Below are 24,812 nucleotides of genomic sequence, written 5' to 3'. Positions count from 1 at the left end.
CAGGTACACAGTACAGTTTAGAAAGACTGTTTCCATACTGGCAGTGTTTCCTTTCTTGTTTCCTTTCTTGGAAGACCTTCTGGAATCATTCATTACTGAACATACCAGGTCCAGGAGCGCAGACTTCATGGAGTATCGGTATGATCCAATAATGGAATTATCTTTAAGATTTTCTCTCCTGTTTTTAACTCAATCTCAAATGTTTTAAAGCACAAAAATCTGAAAGCTGCTTGACAAGCTTTATAGAATGGTATGAAAATGTGTTTTATGGCTACATGGTAGAGTTTCTTGGAGAGCAAGTGACACTTTAACAGCATAGTTGAGTTTAGGAGGTAATTCTGGTTAAATGAGGCTTTTATCTAGACCTGTATAGCTATTCCTTATGGGAATATGCATTTTTTTAAAAGAGTAATTCTTATCTAGTTCTAGACATTGATTTTTTTTCCATAAAATTACTATGACTAAGTTCTTAGAAGGTATGATACTTAATATTCATTCAGCCTGAGTAAGGAGATGAATGAGATAATGACAGTTTCACATCCTAGGACATTGACAGGTGAAGCAGAATTTTTTTCTTGGAACTTAAAAAAAAAGCTCCAAATAAAAATGATAATAAAGGAATTTAGAAGATGATGAAAGGAAGACACTAGAGAGAAGGTGAAAATACAATGTATGTTTTGATATGGCTACTGCTTCTTTTTGGGGAGCTAGAAATCCAAAGCTGTGTGAATTTTAGCCTTGGAAGTGGCTGGAAGCAACCCTGAAATAGCAGCTGAGTAGTCCTGGAAATGAGGTTTTCCTCAGTGACTATGCAATGGGCTTGTGGTTTTAATGACCTGACCAACTAATCCCACTCAACCCCATTTCTGAGTATATAAATCAGAAAACTTTGTTTGCTTCTGCTGATAAAGCCATAGCATAGCTATAAACATGACAGTTATTTTCTTGCCAAACCCAAAAGGCCTATTATTTCAAGGTGTTTGAGGCATCTCTGCTTAGATAAAATATGATAGAAAGCATGTATATGGCTTTTTTAATGGTGTATATGCTGGCAGGGTTCCCTCCTTTCCTTGAAGTAATTTTTCAATTAATTTGGCAAAACAAGAAATATATTTTGCCTTTGCTATTTTGGGTATACCTAAACTAGCATTTGAGGAAATGACTTTTCAAGAGTATTTTAAGGTTACCTCTTTCCAAAGCATGGCCATAAAACTTAGACTTCCTGTTGAAAATGCCAGTTGGACCCAGATAGAAACTTCTCCTTAAGGAAACCAGAGGATGCTTTTTTTCCTTTACAGTTGGCTTCCAAAGGTCACGTGAGCAGTGTTAAAGAAAATGGAGGAAACATTGTTTGTGCTGAGAAACCACCAGCTTTCCTTCTGAATCCTAGCAGTAAATAGAAATTTCTGGCAGTTTGTCCAGACAATACTGCTTTAGAATTATTTTTGAGCTACACACCAGTCTCCATATGAATGCTAAAATAATTTCTCTAGCTAACAGTTCATGTGTAAGAGTGGCACTGTCAATGAGCATAACATACGTAAGCATTAACAGGGAGGGTTCAATCCCTTATGGAAACCACCAAATGAGCTCTGGAAGTCCAGAACTGAGGCAGCACAGAATGATTTGTACATTGTGCTTGGCACTGAGAGTATGTATGTCTTTACAATTAACACAGCTGCTTTGGCAGGACCCTTTTCAGCCTCTTTTCTGAAGAAGTGAGCTGTATCTCTCCCTTTCCCCCAGCAACTGGGATTCATGGATAGAAGAGTCTTAAAGATGTGGAACACCCACACACTTAATGAAAGTAAGACTGGTAAGAGGGGAGACATCCTATCAAAATACCCTTTAAGAGTAGCATTTTATTAAGAGATCATGCTGGGGAGAGCAATTGTGAGTACTTCATATACTGGAAAACCTCCAGTCGCTGTTGGCACCTCTTGGGTATTAAAACAAACAAAAAACCCAACAAGCACAACCCTCCCAAAAAACACCCCCAAACCCTACCCTAGAGAACATACTTGAAAAAATCCTTGACTTAAATATCTGGTAGTGGTTGATTCCCTGCAGTCAATTAACAAGTCAATCAACCAGGGGACACCAGACTGCTGGAAACCAGGCAGGATATTCCCCTAAATGTCATGGGAGAGCTATTCCCTGCCATGAAAACCTATTTGTCTTTCTCAGGTTCACTATTTGCAATTCAATCACTGCTTTCTAAATTTGCTTAGAGGTGGATAATAGCATCTATGCTGAGTTGCATCGAGTTGTCCTTCCTTGAAATCACTGTCCCAATTGTGACTGGGCAAGATGTGTAAGTTGTTCTGAGGTCTGAGTAGGAATAGAGTACAGCTCATCTTGTGAGGGTGTTCTTGTAACAGAACTTAGCAGATGCTTGCTTGTGTAATGCACTGTTCTTTTGCCTTACCTTTTGTTATCCTCAAAAATGGCAACTCTGCTCAGTTTAACAGTCAAAGTCTTATCTTGAAGTAACTGAGGAAGACAGTGCTCACAAAGGATAGGTCTTTAATCAAAGAGAAAAAAGCTTGCAGGCTGCATGCAAATAGGAAATAAGGTATGCCTTTCAATAAGTATTTAATGTTTGGAATAATTTATCTGTTGTCAGTCTATACTCTGAAATTTTGGCTAGAGGCACTTATAAAAGACTTTATATAGGTGAAATGGAGGTTGTAGTCTTTGTGCACAGTTTACAGATGTTCTCTTACATACACAGTCAGCTTTGATTACAGAAATAATTCCTCACAGCTTTAAAATCTCCATTTGTTGAGTAAAAACGGCACTGTTGAACTTCATCTGTAACTGTAGTCATTGTATGCCAAATGACATTAGTGCAACTGAATCAAACATATGTTTGACACACAGTTCCTGAAATTACAGGACTACAGGCATTTTAAAGGACATTTTTGTGTCCTCAAGTGACAATCTAAGACTTTTGCAAGAATTAAATCTTGCAGGTGGGACATCTAGTCAGCCTGGAGATGAGATACTGAGGATGAAGCTGAAGTGTCTAAACAGGACACATTATCCAGTAAAAGATTTAGCAGCTTTTGCTGCAATAGCTGGCACTTGATGTCTGCTTGGAGATGAACAGTACCTCCCATTGTGCACAGGTTAACCTCTAGCTAGAAGTGATGCTGTCTCTTAGTATGTATAGAAGAGATCTATTATTGCCAGTGTTGTAACTGTGATAATGCTTGTCTTATGGCTGTGGTAGTCCAAGTGTTACTATTGGGTTAAAAAAAAGAGGGAGGCACGTGTAGTCTGGCTTTGTTCTGCTTTTTTAAATATTTCTGCATCTAAAGATGCATTTGGAGTAGCTGCCTCAAGTTTCCAGCATAAGGACTCTATGAAATATGCCAGTATTACAAATGACAGTATTTCTCTGCTAGGACAACTAAGAAATCTATATAGCTATTAATGAAAACTAATGGCTTTAGACACGTTAAGTTTGTTTAATAAAAGTGGTATACTCTTTGCTATGTAAAAACTATGCATATGTTAAATTTGAGATTATACATTAAAAGTGGTGCTTGCTTTGAATGACTAAGGTGCTATGATTTTTGTGGTTGAACAGAGGTTTGACTTGTTTCTCTAAAGAAACACTTCCCTAGTTTCTGGTCTTTATTGTTCTGAAGTGTAAAAAGCGCTAACGATTGCTTTGTGCCCCTGGGGTGGTATGTCCTGAGTCTGAAATACTTCGTGAGCCTCTGGGGCTGATGGTTATTATATTGTTTAATATTTCATGCTTAACACCATCATGTCAAAATTATTCTTGTGTCCTAACAGGTCCTTGCAATTCACAAATTCATTTTAGTGTCATTATAAGAGAACAGCAGCACTATGCTAAACAAGGATTCTAATCTTAAGGCATTGAGCTTCTACCTTTTTGACAAAAGTGAAGAGGAGCTGTGGTCCCTTAGCGTCTTGAACTTCTCTAGCTGCTTATGGACTGTGGCAGCAATTGACTAATGGTTTATACTATTAAAATTCTTATCTTAAGAATTTGAAAACTTAATAATCTAAATGGTCAATGATTTTGTGGCATCTGAAGTTTATGAGACTGTCTGAAGAATTCTTACATTGTTGACATTTAAAATAGAATTGTATTAAATTTCCTGAAATACTTTTTTCATTTAGGCACTTTTAGTGACACTCGCGTTATCTCAACCAGATACGGTCAGGTCCTTCACTTAGACCAGTATCATGACTGAATGGCTGCTGACAACAGCTACTGCTTGGGCAGGGGGCAACGGAGTGGGCTGGGTGCCACTTCTGAGATCTAGTAAAATGAAAAACCTTAACAGAATAGGCTGTGAAGTAGAAAGCTTCAAGACTAAAGAGAGACTAAGTTCAACTTTTACAGCATTATTTGAATAACTGGTAGAGCAGTGTACGAGTATGTCAAGGATTGAAGGCCAAGAGAAAAGGTTTCAAAACTAAGATATATTCCATTACTGTAGCTTTATTTGTGTACAAATTAAACAAATTTTTAATTAAAAAAAATCTTTGTCCTATCCCACTGTTTCCTCCCTTTTTAAACTGAATAAGTCTGCCAGATACAGATGCATTGGATTTAATTTATGGGACCTTCATGTTAGCATTTCTAATGCCACAGAAAGACAAGAAACACCAAAATGTAGGTAGCATTTAAAGTTCTGAGACAGTCAAACAAAACAGATGCTTGTGATTCCTGTTTTCTTAATTGCATTTCTTCAGCTGCACTCTGTCAAACTAGCTTATCACACCATCAGATGCACTGAACATGTGCTACAATTAAGAGGTATTGGGCTCATGTACACTCAGTAACACATGTATGTATTCACATTTCTCCCCAGGAAATTGGACAGAAATATAGCAGCCCTATTTTCTTACCAGATTTTAAAATGAATTAGAGCAGAAAATGCTCAAGAAGCATTAAGAAAGGCTAGCTGAAAATGCTTCTTAAATGCTAGGAATTCCAGGACTGTTAATCGCAACAATTACAAAAATGATTTAGCCTTTAAAATTCTGATTTCTTGTCAGAGACACTTCATTTGGCCTTTCTATCCAAGTTTTGAGGTTCATTCCTTCAAGATTTTGCTGTGCAACTAAAAGGACTAGAAACTTCTTTCAGCATAGGCAAACACCTTTGATATACTTGCACAGTTTCACAAACCAGCATGTAACATCAAAGAATATGATATTAAAGCACAGGAACTGCAAATGCCATTAACACAGCAGTATGATAGGAATCAGGCTTTTGATTGTAGCCTTTCTCTGGTGTTAATGCCATGCCTCTTTCTTTATGGTATTTGCTTTGCATCCACAGGGAGTTTGTTATGAGCTACAACAGTCCAAACCGAGTCCACAGGACAAAGGGAGGAACCAGAATTATTGATAGCAATTTATTAATAGCAGTTGCCTTTCATAGTAGCGTGTGATATTTTCAAAGAGGGTTAACATCAAAAAAATATAGTAGCAACAATCCTATATACGGGACTCAAAAATGCTGGGATTGCTGTTAGAAACTTTGAAACCTAAAGTAGCTGCTCCTTCAATTACAGGGCTGCAAGAAGCACTGTGTTTGAGCAGGGCTGATTTTACATGGAAGCCACAGCTATTTTAAAAGGTTGAGTGGAATTGCTGTCACAATGGTGAGGCTGGCTCAAAATTATGTAAACATAACAAAAACAAGTCCTGCCTAAAGATAAGTGGAAGCTTGTATACCTGCAGTAAACCTGGAATGCATTAGAAAATATTTGCTAAAAAGTTCCTGTTGGGATCAGCAGTCATTGTGTGCAGGGCTGCAGAAATGTATTAAGTCACTTTTTCTTTTCTTCAGAATGGATGCACTTCTTTAAGTGGCCTAGGACTTGAGAAAAAAACGAGGGTTTTCCTTTTGCCACAAACAGGACAAGAAAATGCTATCTTTGTCAAAATCTTTAATCTAAAAATGGACTGTATTTTTTTTTCTCACTGATTTCCAGTTTCTCTGTAATGGTTTTGCATTCCTTATGCTTTGACCCTAGAAGCAGTAACTTGATTAGACTCCGTAGGATGTAATAGCTTAATCGCTGCAAAGCGTAATTTCTTCAAATCTAGTGCTCTATTCAGATATTCCAGTGAGACTATGTCTTAGGATGTAACAGACTTTATCAACAGGAAAGCATGAAACACTAAGGTTACCTTATTTAAAATCCTTTGTAATCTGCCCAAGGAAGTGAAAAACAGCATCAGACTGTACGCACATATTGAAGATGTGAGGCTGTAAACAACCAAAGATCCACTTTTCAAAACAGGGAAAACAACTTGGAGTAAAAATTATGGGAGATATGAAAGATAAATTCTTAAAAGCACCTGGTTTACTGGAATCTGCATCTACTGAAGAAAATTCTCTAGGAATCCTGTTCTGTAACTTCAAGTAGCAAAATCCAGGTTTTGGTTCCCAATGCATACACATGTAAGTAACTTCTAGTTAATCCATGTTGCTCCTACAATGTCAGAGGCTTCCAATGATAGTTTTATTTTTTCTCCAGATAGATGATTTTTCACATTTCAATGATAAGGAATCAGAAGCTTTTACAGCTTTATCTTCTCAGTTCAGCGTATTAAATAAACCACAGATATGTGGCTGGATAGATATATGATTATATATAACTTAGTGATAGATATAAACATATAGAATTATGATTAAGTAAATAATAGATATGATGTAAGAAATTTAAGATGTATTTGATGTGATATGGTAAATAGGATCTCATAACCATAACATCTTAGTGCATCTTATAATATGATAACATTATAATTGTCTGGCCTTAAATATATTATATGAAATATGCAAGATATGATAGAAATCATGCCTCTGTTTATATCTAAACAGATTCTAGGCTGTTTTCAAATAGTGTATAGGATCTTCAGGGTTATAATTTAATTTAGGCTGAACTTCAAATAGGAAGCAAGCTTTTCACTGATCCATCACTACCAGTTTCTGTAGTCTATAAATAGTATTGTATCCTCAGAACTCCTCAATAGATCTGGATTACGTTGGAGGCCCTTAAAGATGGAATGGGAATGCCTAATATTTTTACTGAATGAGAAACTTCTTTTTTTTTTTTTTTTTTTTTTTCCTTCTGAGTAGACAGTTGGCATGCTGAATTTGTACAGAATGTCCCCAGTAAGCAGATGGTGGGGAGGAGGGCATATGGTACAAGTTTCAACTCTTTAAATTAAATCCCCCTCTGGTTCTTGCTGGCTTGTTGCAGATGCACAGAACGCAGCTGAGGTTAGTTACTGATTTTGTGGAAGGGAGAGAGAGGGGCACCTCGGGGCCCTTTTAACTCTCCCATTGTGATAGGCTGGTGGAATATACCCTTCCAGTTCATATAATATTACTGTAAGGTCTGTCCCTCCCATATCCACTCCTGCCCTATCCATCTGGGGCTGTATGCAAACTTGGGTCATGCATGGGCTTGAGTATGTGATCTGTTATGTTAAGAGTTAGGCTGAAGATGGTGATGTTGCTGGAAAATGTTCTAGCACCTATTTCCAAGGCACACAGGCGCCTTTTTGTGCTGCTGTGAAATTGATTTTGTTTTTTTTAATTCCCTTGTGCTGAAGTCTGATATTCAGCAGCAGTTGTACTTGCTCCCATCTCCATTTTGACCCAGCACAAGCTTGTGTAGCTGGGTAGGGAACCAGGTCTGAACAATCTTGTTAAGTTTGGGTATTTTTACTAAGTGTACTTTTAATTTCTAAGTGTTGCATAACCTGTGGTTTTACGCCTCCCCTTGCAGCCTTATTGTTGGGGTTGATTAAAAATGCATCTGAATACAGATTTGGTCTTTCAATTAACCACCTGGTTTACGTTAATGTTAGGGGTCTTTCATGCTAGAGCGCATAGTTGCAACAGAATCACGCTGTGTTGATGGCTTTTATCAGTAGCCTCTACCAGCTTTAAAAAAATTACCTCAGAACACTTCTGTTTTTAAGACACAGGGGAGCAAAAAAACCCTCTGAATACTTGACTTTCATTTACATACACATAGTAGTAATTCTGTAAAGAAAAATAAGTGGAATGTGAACTCTTCTGTAAAACAAAAGTTTGTAATGAATTTCTCCCAACCTGAAAAGCTACCACATGCTTTCACTTGATAAAATGCTTGGCTCTGAATCTGAATAAAATTACACAGCCCAACACATTATGCATAAGTATTTTATCAAACAAATTATCTTAGTCTTGCCAGGAGCTGAAATCCTATAAGCATGTAAACGTCTGTTTACTCACTGCAAATTCCTTACTATTACCTTCACCCCGTTTTACCCCCACCAATAGTCTTGAAAAAGAATTTCCAAGTGCCAAAGACTTGGTTGGCAAAATTACTTGTCTGTAATATAAGCAGCATTCCTGAAATTCTTGGCACATTAGCCTTGAATCAATTCAAAGTACTTTACTACCACTGGGGTTTTTAACTGTTTATAGTTTCATTGTTCAAACATCTTTATTCTCCACCACAGACATCTTACTATAATGTAACTGAAATCTTTCAAAAGTAAATGGACTGTTCTTCTACCCCATTCAACGAATTGCAGTAATCCTTTGGCAATATGTAAATGTTTGTTAGGTAACAGTTTTCCACCTTCTGCTATACTCAGGCCATAGCATGACTAGATGCAGCTGATGGTGCAGAGGAGTGATGCCTTTGTCCTGTAGCAGACATCGTAACAGGGCATGTTGCCTGTCCCAGCTAAGACCTCCAATAGTAAGTTGCTTCACAGCATATTCCAATTATAGAGCATAATTTCCTTGGACGTGTGTCTTGGCTGCCTTTTACAGGCAGCAGGAAACTAGCTCTTACTTCACAAAATGAGTAGGATTGTCTCTGGAGGTATGAAGCCTCAGTAGATAGGATAGAGGCCCTTCTGAGAGCTTCCACTTGAGTAATGAAGCTTTTACTGGAGGAGTCAGCTTTGAAAACAATCACTGAGGGTAAAACAGAAACTGCTGAAGAACTCTGTATGCCCTAAATGAAAGGAGGGAAAAACTCTATGGAAAATATGCAATTAATATTTTCAACTGTTTCAAAACAGTGTGGCTGAAGGAAAAGAATGGCAGGTAAATATGGAATATGTGGTATGGAAGGTTATCGAGAGAAGTATAGAAGATGAAATACAGGTTTGAGACAACAGTTGAGCACTATGGTCAGAAAATTAGTTCATTTAGTCTTTCCTTGAAGGACAGATTAAACCAGATTTCCTTGAATGCTCTGAGAGCATATGTTCATTACAGTTCAAACTGATTTAAGGTTGGAGCTCCCTTAGTCCTGCCACTGCCCCAGCTACCTTCCTGTACCAGTTCTCGGAGTTCATCAGTAATGCCTTCTTTTTTGAGGCAGGCTTTCTTCTTGGCCCCCAAGCTGGGTTGTAAGAGATGAGAGTGTCAGTACCAGAACATGGGAAGCACAGAACTGAGCATCAGCAAAAACAGAATCACAAAAGCCTGACTTCACGTTGACTTAAACTGTTGGGGTGTTGCACCCCCTCTCTGAATGTAGAATGTTGGTAGGGATGCTTATATAGGGATGGGATGAAAGGGTTAAATTTAATACTGTTTTAAAAATTAGTGAAATGTAATTTAAGATTGTCATAAACCCAAGTTCCTTACTTAGCATAATTGCAGTGTCAAGACAGGGATGAGCCAAGGTAATTTGGAAATGTAGCTGTGTTTCTCACTACTTAACATGCTCAGATTTATAAAATGAAATGGGTACTTGTTTCGTCTGGGGAAAAATCGTATCATCTTTTTTTTCTTTTAAACTTAGTGATTTCATATACACACAGATATAGATATATATATATATAAACATTCAAACTTCAGGTGGAATTGGCATGGATTTCCCTCTGGAGAATTCCATTCAGAGATGAGGTGATTGCTTCTATCAGCTCTCAGTTGAACAGCATGGGTGGAAAGGATATGGGGAGGAAATATGCAACGTGGGCTTTGCAAATGGCACATGCCATTTAAAATGTGTAAATGAGAAGCTCCAGTATCATCTTTCCCCTGTCTTGACTCCAGTCATACAAGTACTCTGCAGCAGACTGTAAAAGCACTGCTGAGTTTTTGACACCAAGATGAAAGACAACAAATAATGAAATTAAATCAAATCAAAGTCCATCTTACCAGAAAGTGATTATTTTTTTTCTTCCAGGAAAGCCAATTTGTGATTAGTGTATTGAGGGCAGTTTGAATTATACTTAAAGCAAAATAAGCAAATAGTTGAGAAGCTTGTTTTGACAGAAAAATCTCATATTAACCTTTTCTGCTCCAAACTGAAGTGCTGTAGAAAGCTTTGTCCATATTAAAACACTATTGATATTATGAATCAGTAAAATGTTTCTCTTACTATAATGTATGAATAAACTTCTCATGAGATTAACAAAATTTGTAGCAGATTTCATTAGCATTACTCAACACTGATGGAATTTTAACAAATGCATTTTTAGAAGAATCCTTTAAAAGGATCTGGAAGCTCACTTCAGAGCAACAAGTATTTCAAGTCCTATTACAGTCTGAAAAGTGACCTAAACAGAATTCCGTATAATAGGTCTTCAATCTGTGAGCCATGCAGTTACAGGTATCTTTGTTATGTTTAAAATACATTTTACTACTTCTGGTAGTGCTATAGCACAAGGGAGTAGTTGATATGAAGTTGAATTGATTGTGATCCGGAAGACTAAATCAAACTTGAAGGTAAGCTTGCAGATAAACATACTGCAGGTTAAGGTCCTCTGTTTAATGTTATTAGACTGAATTCTCCCTTCTTTCCTTCCAACTGATCAATGGTACTATGTGGAATGTCACATATTTATCACCTTTAATTTTTTTCCAAGCCTTCCAGAGGCCCTTAATTCTTCTGAAGAAGTAGAAAGACAACTAAAAGCAACCTTTTGAGTTGCCTTTAGATTCATACAGAAGCTAACTGTGCTTTTTTACAGCTGGCTATTAAAAAAACCTAACCAACCAAACCCTTTCATCGAATCACTAGTTTTCAGCCCTGAAGGCTTAAGGGAGCAGAGAAAGTACTGAAAGCTGCAGTACCTACTCATGCTTCCCATACCTGTTCCAATGTCTTGGCTGTGCCAGAACAACCACTTCTGGTTTAGTCTGTATTAACTGATTTGCTGGGTTATTCCAAACATGAATCAGTTACCATATAAACTTAGGTGCCGGTCAGTTTGAGGTTGTAGTTCTGAGATACTCTAGTGGCTCCATGCTGCTGATAGCCACTGGCAGAAGGCAAAGTCTGACCTGGATGTCAACAGGAGGTAGAGATAGGAGATTTCTGTTGGGAAAAGGAGGGGGGTGGTGGTGAGGTGGCAGGATGACAGGAACTCTTTGTTAATGCAGGATGCCAAGGTGGTGCTGTGTAGCATCTAAACTTGACAACACACCAAGAGAAGGAGAATGACTGGGGCCTGCTTAAGCTGGTATTGAACGATCATGAAACTCTGCTCTCTGAAATGCCATCCCATTATCAGCAGGTTCACTTGTTTTTAGGAGGTATTCTCAGGTCCCTGAACTAGAAAGGCAAAACTGGTGATCCAAGTCTGTTTAGTCTTTTTTTTTTTTTTTTTTTTCCCTCCCTTCCCAAAACCTATCAGTATTGCATATCCTTTCAAGAACTATTTTTTAAAAAAAGAGATTCTAACTGTGAAGTTTAGGGATTGTTTGGACTTTTATATTTGAATGTATATATGTTCTTCTAGTTTGCATATGTGTTTTCACTGGAATGATTCTGTTGTGGCTAGACATATTTGTTCATTGGATATTTGGAGAAGCATTTTATTGCAAGATTTTTTTACAAGATTAGAAAATGTAAAAAATATTATTGTAATTTGTGAGTGCAACTGGCTACAACTGGTTACTGTAAACAAAGCCTTTTTTTTTAAAGTTCAGAATTTAACTCCACAATCATATTCTAATAATGTTGCTTTGGTTTGCCAAATAATGCCTTTCCCACACACTTCTATGAGGTTTCCTGAAGATATTAAGGTTGTCCTAATATTCCTGCATATCAAGCTCACATTAAGGTCAGGATTTTTTAAGAACCAGTATTTAGCAGCAGGTGGAGATAAAATATTTCAAGCATTGTTTATTAAACAGCCACAGTTTGTAGGTATAGAGTATGGCAGAAACAGTAATACCATTTTCAAGGATGGATATAGGTCCTGGTATAATGCAGAAGAGGCACTTCCCAGCTGCCTGACAGCATCACAGGCAGGTATGACTGGCAGATATATGCTAATGCGAAAGAGATTAAGCCTCAGAGATGAATCTTTTTTAGTTTTAACTATACAGTAGGGCTTGCTTTTGGCTTCCTTCTTCTCTTTAAGGGCATGTGAACACAGGATTTTTCTTAGTAGGCAGACTATCACAGATATTTAGATCTCAAAGGCTCCAGTTGTGAACAAGCTCAATGATATTTGAGAACTCCCAATTTTCTCCCCAGAACTTTTCACAACATAGTGTAGAGGCATTCAAGTATGCTGTAGATGTAAACGTTATCAGGACCTACAAGTTGGGTTTTTTTGGTTTTTTTTTACATTTAATGAGAACATCTGATATTGAAAGCAAGAGCTACCTGTTTTAACGAAGTGATTAAATGTTTTACCTAATGTGCATTGGGTTTGTGTTGAAATTGAGACACCATAACTAGCATCACAAGTAGCTCAACATGGTTCTTAACTTACAAACAAGTTAACAGAAGTATCTTGGGGAAGAGTAACTACCTACTTGTAGTGGGGTACTCGTGGAGTAACCATGAAGAGATATTCAAGTAACACAGCAACTATATGGGACAGGTCAGAAATTATGCATTAGGTATTCTCAAACAATTAACCTGCTTGTTGTCATCTTATTTTCCGGAATGCAAACATCCAGGGCCTGTACTTTAAATCAGCACTTGTAACTCTTCTTTACCTCTCAAAATATATTGACAAATTTATATTATTTTAGCATTCAAACAAATTTATCTTAAAGAGCTTCAAAAGAAGCAAGTATGCTCTTTAACTTCACCTTGTTTAGCTGATGGATTCAAGAGGCATGCTGTTATGGGTTGGGAAATTTAATTAAAATGTTTAAAACTTAGTTCTGTTAAATGCTTCTTATGAACTGACAATGACTGATTTTTGGTTTATTCTACTGCTTAAGAGAAACAAAGCCAAGGTGACAGGTCATTAATGGTGAGATGTCAATGCAATCATATTTCTCCTACTGTGTTGTCATGCTTCTTTAGAAAGCCCTGCAATTAGCACGTCTCTCTTAGATTTTGACCTTGAAAGTCAAAAGGCATTTTGTTCTTACTAGTGCTGCGTGTCATACCTCAAATACAAAATGTATTATCTCAATAGAAATTACTTTAAAAATTTCCCCAGCCTCGGAGCTCAGCATCGGAATTGTGGTTTCAAGCGATACTCGTTTGGCATCTAGGTAAACATAATGGCATTGGTAAAGCATTTATTTTTTCCCACAGTACTTGAGCAGGGGCAAGGGCCAGTGGTTATGTGATTGGTACCTAAAACCAGGTTTTAAAAGTAGTCACCTGAAGGGTTTAAGGTTCTGTATTGAGTCTGGTGGTGGGTGTTTGGTTGGTTTGTTGGAGTTGCGTTTTGGTTTTTTTGCTAACATTTGAAAGAGCACGAGGATTTGTCTGTTGATTCAAAACTAACTGGCCTACAACTCCAGGCTGGGTGTACTGTAACGCTAAAAATAGCAGCTACTCCGTCCGTCTGTGTGACACTAGTTTTTCACAGAACTACCGCTTCGGAGACGGGCGGCGCGGAAGGCTGCAGAGCGCTCCGAGGCCGGTGGGTGGTACGGGATTCTTTCCTCCCACGACCGGCCCGTGCCCGCAAGGCCGGTCCCGGGCCCCGGCGGGGCACAGGAGCCGGCCAGCCCGGCACTGGAGCCGGCGGGGCCGAGGCACGGCCCGGGCTCGGCGGCGGTGGGGCCTCTCGGGCGGGGCCGGTCGGACGCGCTGCGGCGGCACCGCCGCCCCTGGCTCCTCGGCCGCCCGCGCCCGACTGAGACCGCTCGGCACTGCTCGCGGCTCCGCGTCCCTCACGGTAACGCGCTTTCTCTGCCCGGCAGCGAGGTGAGGCGGCTTCGCCGCGGAGGCGGGCACCGGGGCCGTAGGCCTCCACGCCGGGGGCACCCCCCGAGGCTCCAGCAGCGGCTGGGGACTTAAAATGCGTTTATTTTCGTGGCTCGCCGCGCAGTGGCGGGGCTCTCCGCAGCCTGCCAATCTCCAGCCCGCGGCTGCGGCCAAAGCCCACTTCGCGTGCGTGGCTGAGGGGGGTGACGGGGCCACTAGGGCCGCCCCGTCGTCCCCTCGGCAACCTCCCGCACGCCGCTGCCGGCAGGGAGCCGCCGCTTCCCTCCTGCGGCGCAGGCGCCCCTGCGCGCGGTGGGGGGGACCTGCCCGCCCTTCCGCTGCCGCGCCCCGCCCCGTCCGCTGCCTCCCCCTTCCCCCGCCGCCCGCGGAAGTGAGCGGAGCGGGGATGCGGCCGTGCCGCCGCTGCTGCCGCCCCGAGCCTCAGCGGTGAGAGGCGCCGCGAGGCGGCAGGGACGAGGCGGCGGCGGTGGTGGTGAGGGAGCTGCCGCTTGCGCCTGTTTCCCCTCCGCGCCACCCTGCTTCCCGCGGCGGCCTGTGCCACAGGGTGAGCGGGCGGGGCCGGGGCGGCTGAGGGAGCCGGGGCGGGAGTCGCCGCGGGCAGCGTCGGGGCCGCCGAGCTTCAGGGAGCCGCCGCTTTCCTCCCGCCTGGCGCTGAGGGGACGGGGTGCGGGGAGGGCAGGCCGGGGTATGCGTGGGTTACTTGGGGTGAGGGTTTATTTTTAGGTGCGGGGCGTTCATTCCGAGCGGAGCCCCTCCCCGGGCGGGACAAGGCAGTTGGAGGCGAGGAGGAAGCGGCGGCGCTGCTCTGTGCTGCTGTAGCTGCTGGGCAACTAATCCTAATCCTTGGTGGCCTCTGACAGCTCTGCGGGCTCCCTGCGTGCGTGTGCCTGCTCCGCTCTGGCGTGAGTGCAGAGACCGTGGAGACTTACTGGGTTCGGCTGTGGTTGGTTTTGTTTGTGTTTTTTTTTTTTTTTAAATATCACCTTTATTTTCCTTTTTTAGCGCTGGTTTCTCTTGCAGATGTTGCTGCAGGTGGGGGCAAAGGGAGCAGTGTGATTGCCTGGGATCTTGGGGCATCTCTCTCTTCACCTTTCAGCTCCTCCTCCAGTGCTGCTGTCGCTAAAGACTTTTGTAACTATCGACTCAAGTACAATTTCGATGGAAAATGAAGGTAAAGGTCTCATCAGAGTCACTGGCTTCATTGGAGCTAAGAGGATTTTTGCATGCGATTTGGTGACAACTCCAACTGGTGCGTGTGTATGTTTTACCGTTCCAGGGGTTTGCAGGGTTGCTGTCGTGTGTCAGTCTCGTGGTAGGAATTCTGATCTGCGTTTTCTAGTTTAAGAGTTGTAGGACCATTGCTTTTCCTTTATTTGTACTGCTTGCTTGTTGATCTAAATAGACGTTATTTCCTCTTTTGACAGATACTCAAAGCATCCATGGCGTATTTTAGTGCTCTGTGTGTTTGAAATAGAAATCTCTTGTTTAGGGGCTTCTGAGCATTAGTTGCTTGGTATTTTGCTTAGATTATATGATTTCATTAAAATTCATCTTTCAGGGTGAGATTGAGAAGCAATAGTTGCATTTTTTAAAAATATTTTTTGTGCGTATTTTGTAGTCTTAAAAATGACTGAACTTTGTTCTCTTGGACAGTATTTAAATAAAAAGTGGCACTGAAGTTTTGAATTCTACCACTTGAAAGATCTTGTGTGAAGTTGTAAACTCTGTGTACTGAAAGAAGTTGCTCTGTTAGGCTTTCCCCTTCTTGTCTAGCTTGTAAATGACTTAATCCAGAGAGTTATCTCAGTTTTAACATATTGGTCTTCAGTTTATGCTTGGGGAACCTCAAAAGCCCCTTTGCATTGGTGATGATGACTGAGCTTCATTAATGACTTTTTTCTTTCCTTTTCTATTTGACTCTGGGTTTTGAAAATACCTGAAACATATTTTTATTTCTATATATTTAAGAAAAAAACTTTTCCCTCCACCTCCACTTACATCATCAGTAGTTTTTGAAGATATTAGATGGATTTTTTTTTTTTTCAGGTAACTACTGGATTTCCTTTGCTATAGGTTATGTGAGACACAGGAGCTCTTTTTCTTCCCACCCCAGTCTGAAAAGAGAGGTACTTTTTAGTAGTATGACTTGAGTGAAGAACTTAATTGAATTTTTAGGTAGACTAACGGAATTATTTTCTGCGGTTGAATATTGTTCCGTTCTGACTTCCATGACTGAAGAGTTGTAATTGCAAAGTCCAACCTATGTTGAAAACTGTGTAGGTTATTATAACGTGGGATTTCTGAACTCTTTTCTAACTTAAAAATAACTAGTTTTCTTAATTGTAGTGATCATATCTTCCAACTGAATGTTTGTAATAAAGAGCATGGAACTTGCTAGGTAGAAGGAATTTTGAAGTGTGTATGAGAATCTCTAGAAGATTGATCTTTGTTCTGAGAGGCTAGATAGCTGATAGAAGTAGTGTCGGTGCCTTTGTGTTTCAGTCACCGGGTTGCAAGTAAAAGGTCTTTGAATGGGCAGCACTGAAAGTGGGGGAAGGAAAGCAGATGTAATACCGTTGAACAGAAAAAACAGGGTGGGGGAAAAAGAGACCTAGCTGACACTTATCTGCCAAAACTAAAACAGCAGGAAGACTTAATGCTTTTTAGTTCTATTACCAAACAAATAGTTTATCATAGATGTAGTTTATAATCAAGCTGCATATGATAGTATGGTCCATTCTAATTCTTCTGAATGCTGGTAGCACAAAGATGGCATTTCTTAAGTTTTTTATGGAATAAATAATGTTTAAAAATTGCTAATATTTGTATGATAAAAGTAATGTGAAAAAAGCTTTATCTAGGGGAAAAATACTTCAAAAGATTATCAGATGCCTATTTCAAAGGCATAAAGAAATGCTGTAGTTTATTGAGGGCTTTCAAAACGGAGTAGACTTCTGGGGGTAGAAGGAAAGCTAAACTCCAGTGTGAATAAAAAGACTGGTTCTCTTAACATTTGAATTACTTTCTCTCCCCTCCTTCCACACACCCACCTGCCGTGTCATAATTGACTCTCCAGACAGGCACATATATTGACAGCTGTCTACTGTCTGTTTTGGTGTTCTTGGTATTTCTGAGCCATCCTTTTTCTATATGTTTGACATTTTGAGACAGCTAGGCACTAGCAGTGCTCATATTGGAACTTTTCAGAACTCTATTAAGGATCCTTAATGTATTTTCTCCAGGAGACAGCTGAAGAATCTTTGTAATCTCATAGAACAAAGATTGCAGTTAGACTATCTTTAAACTCTTTTATTTTGTTTTGTAAGATTGCATTTGAAAGGTCTCCTTACTTGGGATATTGAGCAAGAGATGGCAGATTTCCTGCCCCCCACCCCTCCCATTTGGATGGATATTCAAGATTGGGAAGTGATAAGGTGGTTTGGAAAATTGTTGTTTTCCTGTGTTAATTCATTACTCACAGGCAGTATTGTATGTTTGCTCTCAGTTAATGCTTTGTCCCAAGACTTTTGCAGTTCCTGTTTCTTGTGTTAGGATGATTAAACTTCTGCAAAAATCCATGTATCTCATGGTAATGGAGAAGAGAATTTCCCATCATAGGAAGACTTTGTATTTCTGTTCAGAAACGCCGAATTTTGTGACTTTTTTCCGTAAGTGGAGTTTTTTCTTACTGTAGACAGTAAAGATAAGTTGCATAGAGAAAACGTAACTGAGTGCAAACTAGGCTGTCTAATTTTTGGTTCTCTGTGTTAATGCCTTTGGGCTGTTTTAAGTAATTTTCTGTATTGTAATCTGTTCGTTCGTTCCCCCCTCCCCCCCATCTTTTTATCAGCATCTTTTAGATTGTGACAGGTTCTTTTTTTTTCTACTGAGGAGTGTCTTGTAGAAGACTGCCTTTTAATACGATAATAAGGTTACAGTTTAGGTTACATCAGCTTTTTGAGTTTCTCTACTCTGAGGTCAAACTATGATTACAAATGTAAATTGTTAAATAGGAGCACTGTTTTGTTACCAAGGCCCTCTGCAGCATTTGTTTTCAGATCATTAAGTGCCTAACGGAAGAGGTCAGAGTAACATTTTCCCACTTGTAAACTAAAAAGACTTTCCCAAAATTATGTAGAATGTTGGTACAAAAACTCAGACCAGACTTACTGTAAGTAATAAAAACATCATGTGGTGATTCTGAAATTCTCCTTAATCTTCGTTGTTTTGAGTCCTAGTTAATTTCAGCTAATTGTCAAAGACTGATGGCTGTTAACTTCAGCCTGTAGTCTGTCAGGAGTAATTTCAGGAGTATTTTGATAATTAGATGAATGGTGAAATATAAGTCAAGATTTTTTTTTTTTCTTTGAAAAAGGTGCTTTAGTTCTTCACATAATCCTGAGATGACAAATAGGGTTTTTTTTGTCATGTGCTGTTGAATTTCTTAATGATTTTCATGTGTGTTTTTCTTAAATGGTGAAAATGGGTTTAGTTTCTAAACTAACAGATTGAAGATCAGTAAATAGGTTTTGGTTTTGGGGGGCAGTGAGTTAGCACCCTGGACTAGCTCATCGTGGGTTAGGCAGCTGTAAGTGTAAGGGGTGGAGGATGTATACGTGGAACTGACAACAGAGGGGTAAGGGATACCTGTAGCAGCAGTGACTTGAAAAGAGTGTAAATTGTTCCAGAGTGGCATTATCAGTCATTTGTGAAAGTAATATCCAAAATAATCAACTAAATTTGTGATGGGAAACGTTAGAAATTCTGAAATGGACTTGGTGTTATTACAGCAGTTCATGTTTCTTTTGACATGTAGATAATTTCTTAATAATGTAGTAGGTAAAAGAAGAATTTTGATATTCATTGATTGCTGCTTTTTACCATCTACAGCTTGCAGAAGATCATAACCCAATACTTTACACCTATGTTAGCAAAAAAGTCACATCTCTTGTTTAACTTGGAGGGTAAGGTGAGAGAAGAGATTCCCCCCCTCCCCTTTTGTTAAAAAGTGGAGTCTTCACTGAAGACCGGTTCTGATAGATACCTGCCTATCTTTTAACAGTGCTGTGTTAACTTTAATAACTAAGTTAACACAGCACTTCTCTTGCATTAGAAACATGTATTTTCTTTTAAATGGAACAGTCGGTGTCATCTTTTAATCTGTTGTTTGACTGTTGATGGAGCATTAGATAGCTTTAGTCTTTTCTTTCCCCTTTTTCCCTATGCGGATAAATCAGAAATGTTAAATCTATAATAATATAGAAGTGGTTTAACATCGAGTCTGCTTGAGTGCAGACATCACAGAGTGTATGTATAGTTATTTTGCTAGCTTTGTACGTCCTTTACGTGGAGGGTCTATCGCATAATCTCTTAGTGAGTTAGGAAAAACAGTGTAATGAAATGTGTAACGAAAATGCAGACAGTTCTTAGGGTAGCTAATTTAACCGAAGAGAAACAAATATTTTCACTTGTCACTCTTCACCAAAAAAAACCTGTGGTGATCTTGGGATGCTCTTCTGTAGGACTGAATGAAAATGGTCTCATTACTGCTGAAAGAAGATCTTACTTTCAGCTGTCTTCCTGCTGTATGCATTGTCTTGGCTACTGGTTGTTGAGTTTGACTGACTTGCTAGCTTGGTGGAAGGTTAGTCCAGCCCTTCTTTTCCCTAGCCCCCTGTTGAACAACTTTCTGTTGAATTAGTAAATTGAATGGGCTCACGAAGTGCCCAGTTGACGGTGGAAACAGTGAAGGGCAAAGGAGTGAGACCTCTTCCTATTAGAACAGGCAGACCATTAGCTTAACTCAGTTCTTTATGTAATCGTAGCTTCAGTTCAATATAAATTCACCCATAGGCCGTGGTGGAATTTTGCAAGAATGGAATAAGTTAATAAGATTTTAGTTGATACCTGTTTTCGAGTTCATGAAAGCATTCAGGTGATACCTTATTGGCAATGGGTGATAAAATTGGCATTTGTAGTGTGGTTTGTAGAAGCTAGAAGGAATGATGAAGTTTCTGTGCAGAAAAGAGAGGGAAAATAAAATACAATAATCAAGGTATAAACTTTGGACAAGCATCTATTTCCAGTTATTTGCTTTGTAAACATTTTATCCTAACAATTAGAAGGATTAAAATGGATAGTGGGTTATCAGATGCAGCCTACAGAATCTTTTATAAATATTTTTAATTCATAAATTTTCTGCAGCACTTTTTTTCTGCATACATAATTCACCAAAAAAAGCTTGGTGAATACAATGTTGCTGCTTTCTTAACGCTAATTATAAGAAAGCTTATTAACATAAGTAGAGTAATTATGCATTGAGTTATGTTTGCATTTAAATCAGCACTGACGCTAGCTTGGTACTGAGACCTGTTGTAAACAGTAAGTTCAGGATTTTTTTGGTTAGAATTTTGTCGCATTATGAAGTAACTGCATAGCTGTCAAGCATATAATTGTTGATTGGGTCTTGGAGCTTCACTTTTTTTATAAAACAAATACTGAGCAAATATTTTTGTTCTTTTTGCTTAATACAATTATGGCAACTGAAGTCTGCACATGTCATAGATATTGTAGTAGTATATCATAGGGTGCTAAAATTTTTACTAGTGTTTGCTGTTTGAGTGCCATCCTTCATTTTGAGAAGCTCAGCAGTTAAGTGTGTGAGATAAAGCAGTCTATTGGAGAGGAGCCATGTGATCTTATTTCTAAGCATAAATGTTCTCTTCTGGAAAGTTAGCACCTCTCTGGCAAGATAATTGACTGATATTTAGACCCAAAGGTCTTTTGACCTTCAACTTCTGAAAGATTTCATGTGAATCAGGATTTAAGCAGAGGCGTATGCTGTTTGGAGTCATGAGAGGTGGCCATCGGTGCTCTTCCTTGGGTGATGAGTTTCTGAACTGGCCCAACGCTGTTATGTATAAACTTTGCTTTCATCAAGGTACTAGCATTGATTTGGTCATTTTAGTGTGTGCTTAGGATTCTGTATCTTTTTGTTCTTCTGATTAATAAGTAAATGCAAAATGTATGAAATGTTCAAGCAGACTTTTTCCAGTGTTCAAGGAGTATTTTTGAACAATAAGAATCAAAGCTGAATATTTTGGTCAACCAAATACAGATTGGTCTGATGTTTTTTGTCAGTGCATTCTTGGTAACTGATGCCACCTCAAGGCTTTCAGTAACCAGGCTTTAAATTAGTCATAGTACATCCTCCAGAGTATACAGGAATGTTCTAAATGGTAAATCTTTTGTAATGATTGAATGCAAAGTTTCAATGTTTGGTGTTCTTAAGTTTCAAGTGTGTACTACATAAGTGAGCTAAAGGAAGATAAAGTGGTCTTGGGGTTTTTAGTCTGAATTTCTGTTGCCATTACTCTTACAGTCTACAGCGCTGCAGTCGAGTTAAGGTATCATTATTTTTGTGAAATATTTTTTGTAGCTGAAGAGGAGGCAAGTTGTCATTCACAAGGCTTGCAAGATTACCACATGGTATATATTACAATTACAGAAAATTGCCCAGCTTTATTGTTGTGTTGGTAGCCTCAATTGAACTAGATGTCCTACTTTCTATTTTTTAAATTAAAGAAGGCATGTTGAAACATCCTGAAAGAGTAAGATGTATTTCAGGTTGTAGGGACTTGTTTCTTGGAGAAGTCTTTTTTTTTTTTTTTTTTTTTTTTAGAAGATATTTTTAGTACTTGAAAGTAGTTCTTGCACTTTAGACTGCTGTAGAGTTAGTAAGTTGTATGTTAAATGGAGCATCATAGTTTCAGTCACGCTGACTGAAGTAGATGGGGTTGGGGATAGGTTTAAGAAAATGCTTCACAAATGTTAAGATTGGGCAAACCTTGAGATTTAACATGGTCAGTGCCAGTATTCAGATCTGGTCAGAAATGCCAAGGAGCACAGTTCTGTGTTACGGCTGGTGGTTGGCCATAGTGAAAGTCCTAATCACTGCTGAAATAGTATTTGAATACACGGCAGGTTTTTTCAGGCTTACAGGCAGTTTAGCAGGTTGTTCTCATCAATTTGGGTATTTGAATTTCTTTGGTTATTGCGTGGTGTCAGTGCTAGGTTGAATATCACCCTTTTTTCCATCAAGTCTCTCAAAATAACACACAGTAGCAAGGGGCTGGAACTATGTGACCTCCCAGGATAGAAATTACTCTGCAAGGAGAACTCATCAATGCAAATTAGTCTTACTCTTTCCTTCTGGCTTTTTTAGAGACAGAACTTTTCTGTGTGCACTTCCTTTGATGTGGTAAAATGTTTAAACTACAATACTGTTGAATAGGAATCAATTTCTTTGAATATTAGAATACATGGCTGCTGCAGCTGTTTCCCCAGAAGTGAAAATTCATCACACTTTTCCAAAGGAGTCCATTCAAATGAAGATAGTAGACAGTAACTTCAAAGCCTTTAAAAAGTACTTTTTATCCTGAGCAAACAGTGCCTGGTAGAAAACAAGTGGCTCATTAGTCTGCAGACTTGAACCTTTTGGGGTGGGAAGGGACAGCTCTTTGTTGTGACAAGTAAAATACACTTTTTGCAAATTGGTCATGGTTGTTTGTATTGAATGAGTGTTGGCACTTACTTGTCACTCTAAGAAAGCAGCATTATTTCCCATAAAGGTATTTGACAGGGTATAATACTTTCTGACCAGGTTCTTTTAGATAACCCACATATGGAGGGTGTAACATTTACTATCAAATGTACGTATCTGATGATACTTGATATGTGGGATTTCTGATTTAGTGGATTGTCACACTTGTGCTATGTTTTCAGTATATTTTCTAAGTTACACTTAGCAAAATACAGAAATACGCAGGCCAATCACAATGCCAGTTTGGTTCTGTTACTAGTCTCTATAATGTGCTCACCATCGTGATGCTGGGCATCCTCAGGTGGGGGATGCTCTCTTTGAAATTTTGTTGGTTGTTCAGTGCATATGTTGGACTGAGCCACATATGCATCCCCCACCCATGCTGGTCTGGCTAACTGGCATTCACGTTTTTTTGATGAAATTGAGGAGAAACATTTACAGCAGTAGAAGATTCACTCAACTGACATAGCTGTTTATCGAAAGCAAAGGCCACCGTCTAGTCCCCGTTGTGTTGAGGTAAAGTTAGCCTCCTTTCAACAGCTGTGGTTAGTCACACTTTCCACTATTTCCTGAGCTTCATGGGCACATGGCTATTGCCCGTCTCTTCTGAGCCTTGTGTTATAGGGGTTTATTGGTCAGTCACAGTATTTGAGTATTTTTCATATCTAAATTTTCAAGGTTTTGAGGCTCATTAGAGAAATTGCTAGTTGAGAATACAGGATGTACTTGGTCTTTGATTTAATCACATACGAGGTATATTACACGCAACTTTATCAGTGGAGTCTGTATAGATGAAGCCTTCCTGAATATAATGTCCAATTTTATGTGCATCATCAAAGCATAGATAACTAGTCCAAAGGTCAAGAGTAAGATATTAAAAAATTAAATTTATTTAATGTTAGTTTGTAGCTTGTCTGCATCTGTAGTTTGTAAACTTGATTGCACTGATTTTTATAAATCTTATTAAATCTGAATCCACTACACTCAGCTACTCCTACCTACTGCATCTATTAGCATAACTGGTGAGTTTCTCTGGAAATTTAATTCCTGTTAAAATCTCGCAGAATTGCAAGGAGGAAGTTTCGTCATTGTCACAACCATGTTGGGTAGTGCTTGTTCCAGAATGAGGGCGGGCTCTTCATGTGCTCTTGTCCACCCTGTCTCAACTTTTGGAATCCTGCTGGGCATCTGGGGTTTGCTGCTGGGTAGGCAGTTGATCTAAGACTTTTAACTGTTGAGTGTGCTTAATGTTTTTTTGTTGTTGTTTTTTGTGCTTGGCTTTTTGCTGTGTGTTGTCATCACTTGGTTATTGTTCTGTAGCTGGGACTTGTATTGAGGTTATTGAGGTTCAAGGAGCACCTTGCCTTCTAGACAAATGAGGGAGGCAAAGATGGCAGAAACATCTAGTGAAATAAATATTTTTGAGGGCATTGTTGGAAAGAGGCTCTGTGGAATCACAAGCATGATTCCTGATGCTGAGCAATGACCTATTTAAGTGGAGAGTTTGAAGATGAACAATGAGATGGTTAAAGATCTGGATCTCTGAAACCTCTAGCCACCACCATGTGCTTATGAGTAGGAGAAGACTTTGCACCAATGCTTCATGTCTGATGGAACTGACAGAAAACAGGATTACTTCTATTTTGGGTAAGAGTCTTCTCCTTAAAGATTCTTTTCTCCATCAGGAGTCTTTGCCTAGCAGGAGCTGTTTCCAAAGTCCACGCACACACACACAAACAGACTCAGGCCTCTATGCCCATTGGCGTCTAGTTGATCTCTAACCCCCTGTGCTTTCAGGATTCCAGACAGTGCAGAAGAGGTAAGCGCTTGGTATTTTATTATGTTACTGTGTGCACAGATGTCTACAGTAGTTGATCTATCTGTCATTACCCCTCTGCACCCACCATCCTGGCTCTGAATTGTAGAGAACTGGAGAAAAATATGCTTAGTAGGATCTGAGTTCCTGAACCTTTTAGTATCCATCACAGAGTTTTATCATACAAAAAGTCCAGGAAATGGGAAGCTTGTAAGTTTCAGTC

At 39.4% G+C, this 24,812-nt stretch overlaps 1 protein-coding gene across 4 annotated transcripts in view; it reads left to right on the top strand.

The window, feature by feature from the left end:
* Positions 1 to 14,520: 14,520 nt before the first annotated feature.
* ATP2C1 (ATPase secretory pathway Ca2+ transporting 1) overlaps positions 14,521 to 24,812 on the top strand; it is a 49,964-nt gene continuing 39,672 nt past the window's right edge. The window contains exons 1-2 of one of the 4 annotated variants that reach the window (XM_055708195.1): positions 14,521 to 14,715; positions 15,192 to 15,342. In XM_055708195.1, the coding sequence (XP_055564170.1) occupies positions 15,337 to 15,342 (6 nt within the window). In that variant the 5' untranslated portion in view covers positions 14,521 to 14,715; positions 15,192 to 15,336. Of the gene's footprint in view, positions 14,716 to 15,054; positions 15,074 to 15,173; positions 15,421 to 24,812 lie in introns of those variants that run through there. The other 3 variants (XM_055708194.1, XM_055708197.1, XM_055708196.1) reach the window with 3 other exon arrangements.

The sequence above is a fragment of the Falco cherrug genome, chromosome 4, assembly GCF_023634085.1.
Source record: "Falco cherrug isolate bFalChe1 chromosome 4, bFalChe1.pri, whole genome shotgun sequence".
Lineage (NCBI taxonomy): Eukaryota > Metazoa > Chordata > Aves > Falconiformes > Falconidae > Falco > Falco cherrug.
Note: the sequence above shows the minus strand (reverse complement) of the source record. Positions and strands in the feature narration are given on the sequence as shown.